General features: G+C 44.7%; 1 protein-coding gene across 4 annotated transcripts in view; it reads right to left on the bottom strand.

The window, feature by feature from the left end:
* The window catches only part of LOC143958204 (lactase-like protein), an 80,410-nt gene that overhangs the window by 29,270 nt on the left and 35,376 nt on the right, over positions 1-15,764 (bottom strand). For all 4 annotated transcript variants that reach the window (XM_077467679.1, XM_077467680.1, XM_077467676.1 and 1 more), the window contains exons 9-12: positions 14,836-14,890; positions 12,107-12,268; positions 7,029-7,303; positions 3,383-3,509 (exon numbers count right to left, since the gene is read on the bottom strand). In XM_077467679.1, coding sequence (XP_077323805.1) covers positions 3,383-3,509; positions 7,029-7,303; positions 12,107-12,268; positions 14,836-14,890 — 619 coding nt within the window. The remainder of the gene's footprint in view (positions 1-3,382; positions 3,510-7,028; positions 7,304-12,106; positions 12,269-14,835; positions 14,891-15,764) is intronic.

Genomic DNA, 15,764 nt, shown 5'->3' with positions numbered 1-15,764 from the left:
GGCAAAAGTAAAAAACCTTCCACATTTTCTCATAATCTGCTAACATTCTACATGGAAGTGAGCAGCCATCTAGATATGGGGAGGCGGAGGCATAGCTTGAAGCTTGTGGGCCCCAATGCAAAAGTTGACATGGCCCCCCCCACTAACACCCACAAATTCCAACATGCGTGCAGATACACCCACCGCACGCCAAGATACTCAAAGTGGGTTATGAGTTTTGAGTTCCCACTTACATCAGAGGACAGGGATCACCGCTGGAGAATCAGAAGACAGGGACCCCTAGCAGGTCACTTGGCAGAGATCCTTTCCCATCCCAGCACTGTATACAGCTTCCCCCCCCCCCACAATACACAGGGCTGGAATTGCATTCCTTTACACACAGTCTGTCAGCCTTCACAGGGTGTATCTGGCTTTTATGTTGCTGTTCTGACCTGTGAAATTCTCTGGTCGGAAAGGCAGTGTAGTTGCAGTAGGCAGATACACCCTCTGCAGATCGTGGCTCACTGGTTGTGTTGTAAAGGAATGTGATTTCAGCCCTGCAGAGGAGGAGCAGTATAGGGTGCTGTAATGGGAAAGGAGCTCAGCAGCCGGGCATAGCATCCAGGGTAGAGAGGATGGTCAGTGGGCTTTGGCGGGGGGGGGGGGGGGGGGGGGGCAGCAAAGTCATGTGACACAAAATCTGGAGCCTGCAGTCCCTCAGGGGATGCTCAGGAGATGTTAAGGGATTTGTTTTAGCAATTTCTGAAGGTTTTTTTGTCAGTGTTGGGGGATGGTTACCTTCCAGAGGTGTGTGCCTTTTCCCCAGTTGTCATGGAAGTGGGATAAGCAGACATCTCCGGGTGGGGGGTACAAAAAAATCCCAGCTGGTGACTAGGAGACGCTGAGCAGTGTCTTACCTCACCAGTAACATCCGTCCCATCGTGGCTACAGGGCGGCACTCTCCTCTTGCCTCGCTGAGCTCGGTTACCATGCAATGCTGCCAGCACACAGCACAGACACTTCCCCATCCTGGGCTGTTCTCACCCCGTGCTTCTCTCCATTCAGGAAATGGCTCACAGCTTCTCCCCAGCCAATGAGAACAGAGGGGTGTGGACTGTGGAAGCCCAGTATTGGAGCGTGGCTGTGGGGCTCTAGGGCAGATCAGAGCTGGACTTTGTGGAGGATATAATATGATAGGGAGGCTGCAGGGGCCCCCTGGAGCTAGGGACTGGGTTTGCGATTGTGACCCCTGCAACCCCTTATGCTACGCCCATGTGGGGAGGCCTATGGATGTGGTGTATCTGGATTTTTCAAAAGCATTTGATACCTTCCCCCATAAACGCTTAATTTACAAGCTGAGATCCGCAGGCTTGGACCATAAGGTTTGTGCTTGGGTCAAAAACTGATTACAGGGACGGGTCCAAAGGGTAGTGGTAAATAACATGTACTCAGACGATGTGAGTGGGGTACCCCAAGGTTCTGTCTTGGGGACCAATTCTATTCAACATATCCATAAATGATATAGAGTATGGGATGACTAGTTCAGTCTCGAGCTTTGCAGATGACACAAAGATAAGCAGAATAATAAACTCGCATCAGGACATAGAATTTTGCAGAAAGACCTGAACATAATAAAGGAGTGGGCAGACACCTGGCAAATGAGGTTTAATGTGGATAAATGTAAAGTACTTGGGGTAAAAAAACATTAATGAAAAATATTCACTAGGCGGAGAACAGCTGGAAGAATCTAGGATGGTAAAGGATCTAGGGGTACTAATAGATGACAGATTGAGCAACAGCATGCAGTGCCAAGCTGCAGCTACCAAAGCAGGCAAAATATTTCCATGCATATAAAAGGGGGTATACTCCAGGGACAAAACTATAATTCTGCCACTCTAGAAAGCTCCATTCAGTTCTGGTCCCCAGTCCTCCGTAGGGATGTGCTGGAGCTGGAGAGAGTCCAAAGAAGGGCAAACAAAACTTATAAGGGGACTGGAGGCCCTTAATTAGGAAGAACGGCTGAAAACACTAAATTTATTCTCCTTGGAGAAAAGACGCTTGAGAGGGGACATGATAGCGATCTACAAATATCTCAATGGGGATCCCAGCATTGGAAATAGACTATTCAGTCCTAGGGAGGGTAAAAGGACACGGGAGCATGCAATGAAACTGGAGGAGAAATGGTTTAACCTTAAACTGCGTAGGGGGTTCTTCACTGTTAGAGCAATAAGGATGTGGAACTCTCTCCCACAAATGGTGGTGGATGCAGGGAGTATGGATATCTTTAAAATACCCTTAGCCCTTGTACACACGGAAGGAGATTCCGACAACCAAATCCGTCGGAGTAATTCCGGAAGAGATCCGGAAGTGATGTTGCATACACACGGTCGGACTAAGTTGTCGGAAAATCCGATTATACATAACGTGATGACGTTATTTCGTTACGACGGGACTACGTTCAGGCTAGTAGCCAATAGCTTTGGTCTAGAAATTTGATCTGAGCATGCGTGGCACTTTGTCCGTCGGAGTAGGCTACACATGATTGGAGTATGTCCGATCGGAGCATTTTGTCAGAAAATTTTACCGGCAAGTTGGAAAAGTTGGTCCGTTGGATATTCCGACGGAAACAGTCCGATGGAGACCACACACACAGTCGGAATATCCGACAAAACGGTCCGATCGGAGATTCCAATGGAATGTGTCCTACCGTGTGTACAAGGGCTTAGATATGCATTTTAAAGGACACAACATAGAGGGACATGGGAAATCGGCATAGAAACTGATACATGCACCTACACAGGTGGAACTGGATGGACTATTGTCTTTTTTCAGCCTTACCGACTATGTAACTATGGCTCTGGTAACCCTTTTCCTGCTAGAAAAGAAGGATCTTGATTACCCAGTCCGAAAGCCCCTTGTCCTTCAGGTTTCTTTACCCCAGACACCAGGCCACCAATTTCAGAGTTTCATTTTGAGGGTCAAACACTAGACCCTAAAAGAGAAGATACTGAGAGGAAGCATCAATGGAGGTTCCTCTGCAAGACGAAAAAGATGGAAGAATCAAAGCCTTTTGGGCAATTGAGAGGCCACCAAGATTAGCTCTTGAGTTTCCTCAGGACTAGAGGAAACGCAAACACTGCAGGACTATACTGGGGGCCGCCTATTATTAGTCTTTCTTGTTGCGTTGCTCTCATGCACTGTCCTGCAAACAGAGTTACTGGTGTGAAGTTTAACTAATTTTCCTACTTACTCAACACTCAATGTCCAGAATAAGTAATCCAGGAAAACAGTTTTTTTATAAATAATTTCATGTGTAATGACTTGATGGTCGTTGGGCCAGTTTATAAATGTGAAAAGGAGATGTTAGAAAGTTACTTGGGGCATCCCAACATTCACCACTCACCTTTTAACATCTCATTGGTGTAGCCTTTGAGGTACTGAATCCTCCATTCATCACACAGCTGAGAACAATGCATCTTCTCTGACACCCCATTCTCTGTTACCAGCACCATTGGATTTCCATACTGGGTCTAAGAAAAATATATGCGTTAGAGCAGAATGGAGTTACCTAAAAAAAAATCAGTGATGATTGTGCCTTTGTCAGTGAATTGTGTTTATCCCCAGCCAGTGTTACACATTAACCACTTACAGACCAGACCATTTTGCTGGTCAAAGACCAGACCACTTTTTGCGATTCAGCACTGCGTTGATTTAACTGACAATTGCGCAGTCGTGCGACGTGGCTCCCAAACAAAATTGACGACCTTTTTTTTTCCACAAATAGAGCTTTCTTTTGGTGGTATTTGATCACCCCTGCGGTTTTTATTTTTTGCGCTATAAACAAAAATAGAGCGACAATTTTGAAAAAAACGCATTATTTTTTACTTTTTGTTATAATAAATATCCCCCAAAAATATATAAAAAACATTTTTTTCCCTCAGTTTAGGCCGATACGTATTATTCTACATATTTTTGGTAAAAAAAATCACAATAAGCGATTATTGATTGGTTTGCGCAAAAGTTATAGCGTTTACAAAATAGGGATAGTTTTATAGCATTTTTATTAATAATTTTTTATTATTTTTTTTTTTACTAGTAATGGCGGCGATCAGCGATTTTTATTGTGACTGCGACATTGTGGGGGATCCATCGGACATTTTTGATACATTTTTGGGACCATTGTCATTTATACAGTAATCACTGCTATACAAATGCAGTGATTCCTGTGTAAATGACACTGGCAGTGAAAGGGTTAACCAGTGGGTGGCAGTGTAGGGGTTAAGTGTTCCTAGGGGTGTGTTACTAACTGTGGGGGGGTTGGGCTTTCATTTAGTGAACACTGATCTCTGCTCCAATCACATGGAGCAGAGATCAGCATCACTAGTTGCTAGGCAGAATGGAGAAATGCTGTTTACACTGCATTTCCTCCATTCTGCCGTCCCGTGAGACGATCGCGGGTATGCCCGCGACGATCGAGTCCGCTGGTCCCGCGACCAGACTCACGGGGATCCCGACCAGTGCGGGAGCGCGCCGCCGGCGGCGCGCTCCCGATGGCAGGGCGGCATTGAAGATTGGACGTACCTGTACGCCAATATGCCTGCCCGTGCCATTCTGTCGACGTAAATCGTCGTGCGCTGGTCGGGAACCGGTTAAACCTATTCCTCCCACTGAGAAATGGAGAGGAAATTAAGTCATTTTTCAGTGAAAAGTCACGTCTATGACGAAACGCGCCAAGCTGACTCTCTAACAGCACTTCCGGCCAGGAGTGTGGAACGCATTCTATGTGCTGACAAGATACCACGTCTCCAAAACTGCATGCTGGTCATGCCAATATGACAGTTTTCTAACATTTTGTAAGCTGTTTTAACCAATAAAACCCTAGGATTTTACTCTATGAGGAGCTCTCGCTTTGCTTTATTACGTGCTGCACATGGCTTACCCCTTAAGTCACGGAGCCATAATTGGAGGACAAACACCACAGAGGAGATACCAGAAGCAACCAGAGGTTACAGCATTGGGTTTGGTCCCCAGTAAATGCCCTACAAGCACGTATGACTGTTTTGCTGTAAGGCAAAGGAGTCCAACCCATCTGGTGAGTTTGGAAATTTATATCACCCCCAGGAGGAGGATCACCAATTCCATTGGGACACGGAGCACTATAGCACTTTCTTGCACAAAGAAAAGTACTTATTTTGTACTTGTATCACATTATGCACTTTAAATAATTTTAATATTGTCACCTTTAATTAAGTATCGTTGTTAGTAACTCATTGGTTATTTCTTTTATAATGGTCATTTAATTATGCCATTATGGATCTATCATGTTGATATTTAGCCACATGTTGTATCCAATCATCCTAGGTTTATATCACATACAGTATCTCACAAAAGTGAGTACACCCCTCACATTTCTGTAAATATTTTCTTCTATCTTTTCATGTGAAAAACATGAAGAAATGACACTTTGCTACAATGTAAAGTAGTGAGTGTACAGCTTGTATAACAGTGTAAATTTGCTGCTCCACTCAAAATAACTCAACACACAGCCAATAACCGCTGGAAACAAAAGTGAGTACACCCCTAAGTGAAAATGTCCAAATTGGGCCCAAAGTGTCAATATTTTGTGTGGCCGCCATTATTTTCCAGCACTGCCTTAACCCTCTTGGGCATGGAGGTCACCAGAGCTTCATAGGTTGCCACTGGAGTCCTCTTCCCCTCCTCCATGATGACATCACAGAGCTGGTGGATGTTGGAGACCTTGCGCTCCTCCACCTTCTGTTTGAGGATGCCCCACAGATGCTCAATAGGGTTTAGGTCTGGAGACATGCTTGGCCAGTCCATCACCTTTACCCTCAGCTTCTTTAGCAAGGCAGTGATCATCTTGTAGGTGTGTTTTGGGTCATTATCATGTTGGAATACTGCCCTGCAGCCCAGTGCCCGAAGAGAGGGGATCATGCTCTGCTTCAGTATGTCACAGTACATGTTGGCATTCATGGTTCCCTCAATGATCTGTAGCTCCCCAGTGCCGGCAGCACTCATGCAGCTCCAGACCATGACACTCCCACCACCACGCTTGACTGTAGATAAGACACACTTGTCTTTGTACTGCTCACCTGTTTGCTTCCACACACGCTTGTCACCATCTGACACCAAATAAGTTTATCTTGGTCTCATCAGACCACAGGACATGGTTCCAGTAATCCATGTCCTTAGTCTGCTTGTCTTTAGCAAACTATTTGTGGGCTTTCTTGAGAATCATCTGTAGAAGAGGCTTCCTTGTGGGACGACAGCCATGCAGACCAATTTGATGCAGTGTGCGGCGTATGGTCTGAGCACTGACAGGCCGACCCCCCCATCCCTACAACCTCTGCAGCAATGCTGACAGCACTCATACGTATATTTCCCACAGACAACCCCTGATAAGAGGCTGAGCATGTGCACTCAACTTTTTTGGTCGACCGTGGCGAGGCCTGTTCTGAGGGGAACCTGTCCTGTTATACTGCTGTATGGTCTTGGCCACCGTGCTGCAGCTCAGTTTCAGGGTCTTGGCAACCTTCTTATAGCCTAGACCATCTTTATGTAGAGCAACAATTCTTTTTTTCAGATCCTCAGAGAGTTCTTTGCCATGAGGTGCCATGTTGAACTTCCAGTGACCAGTATGAGAGAGTGAGAGCGATAACACCAAATTTAACACACCTGCTCCCCATTCACACCTGAGACCTTGTAACACTAACCAATCACATGACATCGGGGAGGGAAAATTACTAATTGGGCCCAATTTGGACATTTTCACTAAGTGGTATACTGACTTTTGTTGCCAGCGGTTTAGACATGAATGGCTGTGTGTTGAGTTATTTTGAGAGGACAGCAAATTTACACTGTTATACAAGCTGTACACTCACTACTTTACATTGTAGACAAGTGTCATTTCTTCAGTGTTGTCACATGAAAAGAGAGAAGAAAATATTTACAAAAATGTGAGGGTTGTACTCACGTTTGTGAGATACTGTATAAGTATATTAAGAAGTGTTTACCGCCTATTAAGTTACCTTGACAAAATTAAGCAGCCTCCGGAAACCCCACGGGACAGAGTATAGCCATTTTGACTCTGGCTCCGGCCATTTGGGGTCCACCAGCTCTCTCAGGTCTCTGTCGGTAAAGTAGCTGGGCCCCTGAGTAGATGGGAAGTTCCTGTTTGTGATGTATCTGGTGGTGAAATGGCCAACCCCAAGAAAGTCGCTTGTGCCTTTAATGAAACCTTTCTCTTGAGAGCTGAAGGTCGGAAGTCTGGACATTCCTAAGCCCTGCTGAGCGCTCTTCTGGCCTTAAAGAAGAAGACAATTTACACATTACTGAGGCTGAGACAAAAGAACGCACATGTTGCTTTTAAAAGGACCTTTTGAAATGCCATAGGACAACCACTGCTGTAGGCTAAGGTTACAATATTTTATCATATTTGCAGAAAATAATCTAAGCCTATGGTGAACCCTTAGGCCAGGTTCACACCTATGCGAATTAGATGCGAGTTTCGGCACATCCAATTCGCATAGCAGGAGAATGTAACTGGCTCCCTATGGAGCCGGTTCACATATCTCCATTGCGGCTGCGGAGCGCAACTGCACAAAAACGCTGTGCGTCTTTGGCTCAGTTTCAGGGCCGAATTCAGCCATAGAATCGGCCCTGATTCGTCCCTGAAACGGGGAACAGGGATGCACAGCGCTCCTGTGCGATCCGCAGCGGGTTATAGTGTGAACCCGGCCTTAAAGGGGTTGTTTTTCACCTTAAAGAGGAGGGCCGTTTAAAAAAAAAAAATAATTAAAAGTCAGCAGCTGCAAACACTGTAGCTGCTGACTTGATAAGCACACTTACCTGTCCAGGGCGCCCGCGATGTCGGCTGCCCGAGGCCGACCCGTCCCTCGGCCCTTACGGCTTCACTGCCCGTTTCCTACTGCGCATGCGCGAGTCACACAGCGCTTTGTGAATGGGACGCGCTGTGTTCTGGAACACACAGTTCCCAGAACACCGCGCGACCCATTACCCAGAAGACAACGCGACGAGGAGAGAAGAAAGAAGATCTCGTGGAGGAGGAAGATTAGGATTATGTGCCTAGCAACAGGCATTTCTGGTAAGTAAAAAAATAAATATTTTTTCATTTTTTTTTTTAGATTTTTTTTTCGATTTTTAATATTTTTTTTTCAGGGTGGCCCTCCACTTCAATGCATTCTATGCTACGGGTGGCCCCTTTGCAAAGCGGCTCTCCGAGGGTAGGACTCGAGAAGAGGAGGAGCGGGGGGGACTGCAGAAAAGGAGGATCAGCGCCACTCTGTGCAAAACCCTTACACAGAGGAGGTAAGTATAACATATTTGTTATTTAACCGCTTGCCAACCAGAATGGCACGGCTGTGCGAAACGACATTATGTAACGTGGCATTCGCCCTGTGGCCACTAGAGGCAAAATTGTCGCTCTTTTTTGTTTATAGCGCAAAAAAATAAAAACCGCAGAGATGAGCAAATACCACCAAAAGAAAGCTGTATTTGTGGGGAAAAAAGGCCATCGATTTTGTTTGGGTGCAGCGTCGCACGGCCGCGCAATTGTCAGTTAAAGTGACGCAGTGCCGAATCGCAAAAAAAAGGCCCGGTCATTCAGCAGCCAAATCTTCCGGGGCTGAAGCAGTTAAAAAACGTTAAAAATAAATAAATAAATAAACCTTTACAATCACTTTAATATAATTCATTCATGCGAAACTAACAGATAGATTAGTACTACTGAGCCCCCAGAAAAAGACGTTCTTTATTGAGAAAGTGGTAGATTTAAGAAATGTTCTCTTGTCTCCACAATCTACTTTATCCCCCATCTATTCATATACTACATTGAGGTGACTGTACAGGCTTATTAATTTTTTCTTAAAATAATAAATATGTAAATACTTACCTGCTATGTGCTAATGCGACTTCATGGTCGCGACTCGAGAAACATGTTGAGTGGAACATATGAGCAGAAACATTCAAAGAGACATATGAGGACAAGTGGTATCCCCAATTCTGAGGATTTATGCATGTGGATACACTGAGATTTGTACTATTAGTATCATATATATTACCTTATCCTCTAGGGGCGCCACATGCAGTCCAAAAACTATTTTAGGCTTTTTATTTTTTTTTCTCTGTTGTATTATGTGAATTTTTTTTTAATGTAGATCAATAAATTGTTAAATGTTATGGTATGTGCCTTTAAAGTCCATTATTTCTCTTAATATCCGATCAAGTTGTCAGGGCTGGGCTCAGCCCTTCCTTCTCTGAGCTGGGCGCTCAGCTGTCGGCTAATTGCCAGCTCCTATCTCTCCACAGCTACTCGGATGTTGATAATATCCTGCTCGTCAGTCCTGCCTACTTAAGCCATCCAGTCCAGAGAATCTCTGCTTTCGCCTTGGTCAACATCACAGAGACTATCTCCTGCGATCCTGTTCAAGACTTGTTTGATGACATCCCTTCTGGCTCCAGATCCTGCTTGCTGTTCCACTACATTGATCCCTGACTTCCGGCTTGGCTGACTATCCGTTCCAGTTACTGGACTTTGGCTATGATGACTACGTTTGTTCTTTTTACTTTTATTATTAAACAAGTGTGATTTAACTGTACTTCTGTTTCGGCCTGATTTCATGGTTTCTAACACAAGTATATTTTGTGGGATGTGGCACATGTAAAGTAGAGGTGCTTATTAGCCACCAAAGTGTACCTTATTCATTTATTTCAGTTGCTATGTGCAATAGTTTTCCACAGAGCAACTCAGAACCTCCTTTTCTGGGGTCGCCTGCTGATGCTCTTGAGTCCTGCTCCTCCTTTTTGTATACCCTCATAGCAAGCCACTTGCTGTGGGGCACACCTGTGGCCTCGATCCCGAGCTGAGCTGTGTGCCTCTATTGACCCCCACAATGTGGCTCAGATCCGCACTCTGCTCACAGGATTTAATTGACAGAAGCCAGAGCCTTTGGCTCCTGTGAGCAGAGAAAGAGGAGAGAGCCACTGCAGAGAGGCACAGTGTTGGATCAAGATGGGACTCGGGTAGGTATATGGGGGAGGGGGAGAGCTGATCATGGAAGATTTTTATTTATTTATTACAGGTACTTATCAATGCAGCTCTTTACACATATATTGTACAGTCACATCAGCCCCTGCTCTCAAAGAGATTACAATCTATGGTCCCTAACTCACATTCATACATACACATATTAAGGCCAAATTAGACACAAGCCAGTTAACCTCCCAGCATGTCTTTGGAGTGTGGGAGGAAACCGGAGGAAACCCATGCAGGCACAGGGAGAACATGCAAACTTTTACCTTACTTTCAAGAATTAATTAAGGTGAAAACCCTTCTGCTCTGTCAGGGCTGGGCTCAGACCTTCCTTCTCAGAGCTGGCTGCTCAACTGTTGGCTAATTGCCAGCGCCTATCTCTCCACAATCACTCAGCTGTTGATGATTTCCTGCTCGTCAGTCCTTCCTACTTAAGCCGTCCAGTCCAGAGGATCTCTGCCTTCGCCTTGGTCAACATCACAAGAGACTATCTCCTGCGTTCCGGTTTAAAAACTGGCTTTGCTGACATCCCTTCTGGCTCCAGATCCTGCTTTCTGTTCCACTACACTGATTCCTGACTTTCTGGCTTGGTTGACTATCCATGCCGGTTACTGAACTTTGACTATGTTTTGACTATGTTTGTTCTTTTTACTTTTATTATTAAACAAGTGTGATTTAACTGCATTTCTGTCTCGGTCTGATTTCATGGTTTCTGACATGCCCTTACAGACACTTAAATAAATGAGTATGAAACTACTACTGCTAAGAACTAGATCAGGATATCTCAACTGGGGTTCAGTTAAACTCTAGGGTTCTGCAGTGATCCACTGTTGCAGTGAAATTATCTCCACTCAACAGTGGATTCAATGCCCTGTTTGACTGTCTTGCTGAGTACATCCAGACAGGTTAAAATTCTCTATCGGTACTGTAAGCCCTTGTACACACGGTCGGAGAATCCGTCGGAATGTGTCCTATCGGACCGTGTCGTCGGATAATCCGACTATGTGTGGTATGCATCAGACTGATTCCGTCGGACCCAATTTTCCAACATGTTGGAAATATTTCCCGACCAACTGGGCCGGTCGGACATACTCTGATCATGTGTAGCGAATTTTGATCGGACCAAGTGCCACGCATGCTCAGATCAAATTCCTACAGCAAAGCTATTGGCTACTAGCCTGAATGTAGTCCCATCGTAGCGAAATTACGTCATCACGTTCTGAAAGATCGGATTTTTTTACAACTTAGTCCGACCGTGCGTATGCAACAGTTTCGGACAAGATCCGACGGAGAAAATCCGATGGATTTGGTTGTCGAAATCTCCGACCGTGTCTACAGGGGCTTAGATATATTGGTACTGTTAGCGGTATGGGCCAAAAGGAGCTGGCACAGCTGGCAGCGTGGGAAGGAAGCACTGCTCCTGGTTAGATAAGCAACTTCTCTAAAATACGCCCCTTCTGAGCCAATGAAGCTCCTAGTCCACTCCCTGCCCAACTACTGCAACTCCCTCCTCGCTGACTTACCATTGAGATTTACCCAACTGACTGACCCACAGGGTCACCAGCCACCACTGCTTCTTGCTATATTCTGCTAAATGCAGATTGACCTGATATATTCACTCAGAAATGCTAAAAGTCTATAGCTATTCAATATATTGTATGCCAAACATTTTAAAACTTGAGAATCTTTTTTCTGTTAATAAATAAATAAAAACTTGAGAATCTCCTCTCTCTGCATCAGATTTTTCTCCCGTTACTGATAACCATGCCTTGTTCTGCCCTCTATCTATGTAGAGGTGGCCATTTTCCTAGAGGCAGGGTTTTGCTATGTCATGTCAGAGCCTCCAGCAAGGAGAACAGTGAGAATCCTAGGAGTGCCTATGCACCCTCATATACCAGGAAGTACACTTAATTTTCAGGAGGAATTCAAGACAACAGAAACATTTTTCTAGTACTGTTTAGACTCAATACACATTTCTAGATGTTCCCGATAATATAGAACACCTTTTTTGGTTTTGACCTCCGCTCCATTTTAAGCAGGAATGCTCTCACTTACCTATATATTCTTTCATGATCTGTGGGTAGTCTCCATTGAAAAGAGGATTAGCAAACCATCCAAAATTAAACTGAACAAATCTCTCCGCAGCTTCAATATCCTTCTGACTGGAGATGTCCACGGGTTCACCCCATTCTGTAGTTAGGGAAATTCCAACCATTCCTAAAGAGGAGAGAGAAATTCACACGCACATTGTACTCCTCAACAATAGAGCGTTGGAAGAAACTACATTTGTATCAGTAAAATATGGCAAGATGATTTGTGAAGTTTCACAATTCTATGCACAGTGGCGAAAGTAATTATTTGATCCCCTTCAGATTTTGTAAGTTTGCCCACCTATGAGGAAATGAAGGGTCTATAAATTTTATCATAGGTGTATTTTATTTTTTATTTTTTTTGTAAATAGTTTTTATTTGAAGAAATTTTACATTACAAGTCAAACATCTCCACAGTTGCTCCACAATTCCGAAGATAAGATCTAACAAGAATAACCCTTAGGTGTAAATATGAGCATCCGTTTCACATATCAGGGTTGTACAGTAGGAAACACATCAATATGCAAATGAGATACCGTTCCCCATAGAGCCTCATCGCCTCACCCACGTCCCCAAACCCGTCAACGCCCGTCATACTGATAAAGGATGGCATTACCGGGCCAGGGGCAGGATGACCGTCGGAGCCCTCCCCAGTGCTACTCGAGTGATCAAGGTAGAGGCATCAACCAGCCAAGCAGCAGGAGGGGGGAAAGAACAGAAAAAAAATAATTGGGAGACGTAAGAAAATAAGTACAAACAAAACGTACTCTAAACTAAGTCATCATAGGTGTATTTTAATTGATAGAGAGAGAATATCAACCAAAAATCCAGAAAACAAAACAAAACACACGATGCAAATGTTATAAATGGAGTTGCAGTGGGTAAAATAAATATTTGATCCCCTACCAACCAACAATACTTCTGGCTCCCACAGACTGGCTACAGTAGGTGCTCATGTAGTACACAGATTAGTCCTGTCAATGTAAGTAGGTGCTCCTAACAACAATTTGTTATGTGTATAAAAGACACCTGTCCACAGAATCTCTTTCTTCTAATCAAACCCTCACCATCATGGGCAAGACCAAAGAGCTGTCCAAGGACAAGATTGTAGAACTGCACAAGGCTGGTACAAGACCATCAGCAAGAAGGTTGGTGAGAAGGAGACAACTTTTGGAGTGATTATTCACAAATGGAAGAAATACAAAATAACCACCAATCGCCCTCGGTCTGGAGCGCCATGCAAGATTTCTCCTCATAGGGTGAGGATGAGAAAAGTGAGGGATCCGCCCAGAACTACACAGGAGGAGCTTGTGAATGATCTTAAAGCAGTTGAGACCACAGTCACCAAACAAACCATCGGTAACACAATACACCGCCATGGATTGAAATCCTGCAACACCCACAAGGTCGCCAGCCTCAAGTAGGCACATGTACAGGCCTGTCTGAAGTTCGCCAAAGTTTGCCATCTAAATAATTCAGAGAAGGATTGGGAGAAAGTGCTGTGGTCAGATGAGACCAAAATTAAGCTCTTTGGCATTAATTCGACTCGCTGTGTTTGGAGGAGGAAAAATGCTGCCTATGACCCCAAGAACACCATCCCTACAGTCAAGCATGGAGGTGGAAACATTATGCTTTGGGGCTGTTTCTTTGCAAAAGGTACAGGCCGACTTTGCTGCATTAAGGCACCAATGGACGGGGCCATGTAATGTAAAATCTTCCTTCAGCCAGAACACTGAAGATGGGTCGTGGATGGGTATTCCAGCATGACAATGACCCAAAACATGCATCCCACCAAGGCAACAAAGGAGTGGCTCAAGAAGAAGCACATTAAGGTCATGGAGTGGCCTAGCCAGTCTCCAGACCCTAGTCTTATAAAAAATTTATGGAGGGAGCTGAAACTTCGAGTTGCCAAGCGACAGCCAAGAAACATTAAGGATTTAGAAAAGATCTGTAAAGAAGAGAGGACCAAAATCCCTCCTGAGATGTGTGCAAACCTGATCACCAACTACAAAAAACGTCTGACCTCTGTGCTTGCCAACAAGGGTTTCTCCACCAACTACTAAGTCATGTTTTGCTTGGGGATCAAATACTTATTTTACTCACTGAACTGCGACTCAGTTTATAACATTTGTATGTGTTTTTTTCTGGATTTTGGGTTGATATTCTGTCTCTATCATTTAAAATACACTGATGATAAAAAATTATAGACCCTTCATTTCTTTGTAAGTGGGCAAACTTACAAAACAGATTTGAATCCCTCCTGCCGGCCAGCCGCTAGCGATAATCGTAAGAGAATCCGGCAGACATCAACGGTTCAAATCTTGGCCGGTTCCTGCTGAACCGGCTGAGAATTCGAACTGCGCATGGCCGGCCTAAGATGGCAACTTCCTTGGCTGAAAATGATAGGGGGGGGGGGGTTAGTTACACTTTCCGAAAATCAAGACATTTGTAGCCGTGTCAGGATGGAACGATTATGTAACTTGCCGTTAGCCAGGGACCGGACGTGTATACAAAAACCAGAAAGGTACGCTGTCTGCTCAAGTCTTCGTAGCATGCATTCATCAATTTCAGTTTATGAATAATTTATGGTTTTCAATCTGAAATTTACACTTGTGAAATAATCTCTTGGTTGATAAAATGAAACAGTGTAAATGAAACTGTGCAACATATTTACTGAGGACACGAAGGTCATACCTTTCTGCTTGCCCCGCCAGTATTTGTTGTAGCTGTGCCACGTCCTGGCATGTGCCTGCAACATATAGAACATCATGTCACAGGTGTGTTATTGGCTGCTGTGTAAAAACTGGTTAGTGGATTGAGGTGTACTTGTATGCAGTGGTGGCTGGTGGTATGTAAATTGGAATCCATGCGTTCGGCTCCCTGCATAGGGGGGCTGTGCCCCTGCATTATGGGCCACCACTGCTTATATGTAAATCTGACCTCCAGGTTTTGTGGGGGGCACAGTGGTGTAGTGGTTAGCACTCCCGCCTAGCAGTAAAAAGCATCGCTGGTTCGAATCCCAACCACGACACTACCTGCCTGGAGTTTGCATGTTCTCCCTGTGCCTGTGTGGGTTTCCTCTGGGTACTCTGGTTTCCTCCCACACTCCAAAGACATTCTGGTAGGTTAATTGGCCCTAGTATATGAATGGGGACCTTGGATTGTGGGCTCCTTGAGGGTAGGGACCGATGTGAGTGTGCGATGTACAGGGATAGGGGTAGACACTCACTCAGGTTGAACTGGATGGACTGGTGTCTTTATTCAACCTTACTAACTATGTAACTATGTATGATGTGTATTGTATAGTGCTATTAGTACAGTGTAATATCTCATACCTGAGGGGCTGCTGGGGAAGACAATCACTATAGTAGTCTACTCTATTATAGTGATAGCTGCAATCATCTGGGCCCTGTGCTGACCACGGGGACGGGGGGGGGGAGGGGAGTCATTTGCTTGTCACTGCCACCATTCACAGAACGCATTTTCCTTCCCGGCCAGAGCACTTTTTACAATTTGGCACTGTGTTGATTAAACTGACTGTCGTGCGGCGCTGTACCCAAACAAAATTTGCATCCTTTTTTCCCCACAAATAGAGCTTTCTTTTGGTGGTATTTGATCACCTC

Source organism: Lithobates pipiens, unplaced genomic scaffold (assembly GCF_037356315.1).
Source record: "Lithobates pipiens isolate NorthernLeopardFrog02 unplaced genomic scaffold, aLitPip1_a1.2 Scaffold_6, whole genome shotgun sequence".
NCBI lineage: Eukaryota > Metazoa > Chordata > Amphibia > Anura > Ranidae > Lithobates > Lithobates pipiens.
The sequence above is the reverse complement of the archived record's forward strand: the minus strand, read 5'-3'. Positions and strand labels throughout refer to the sequence as shown.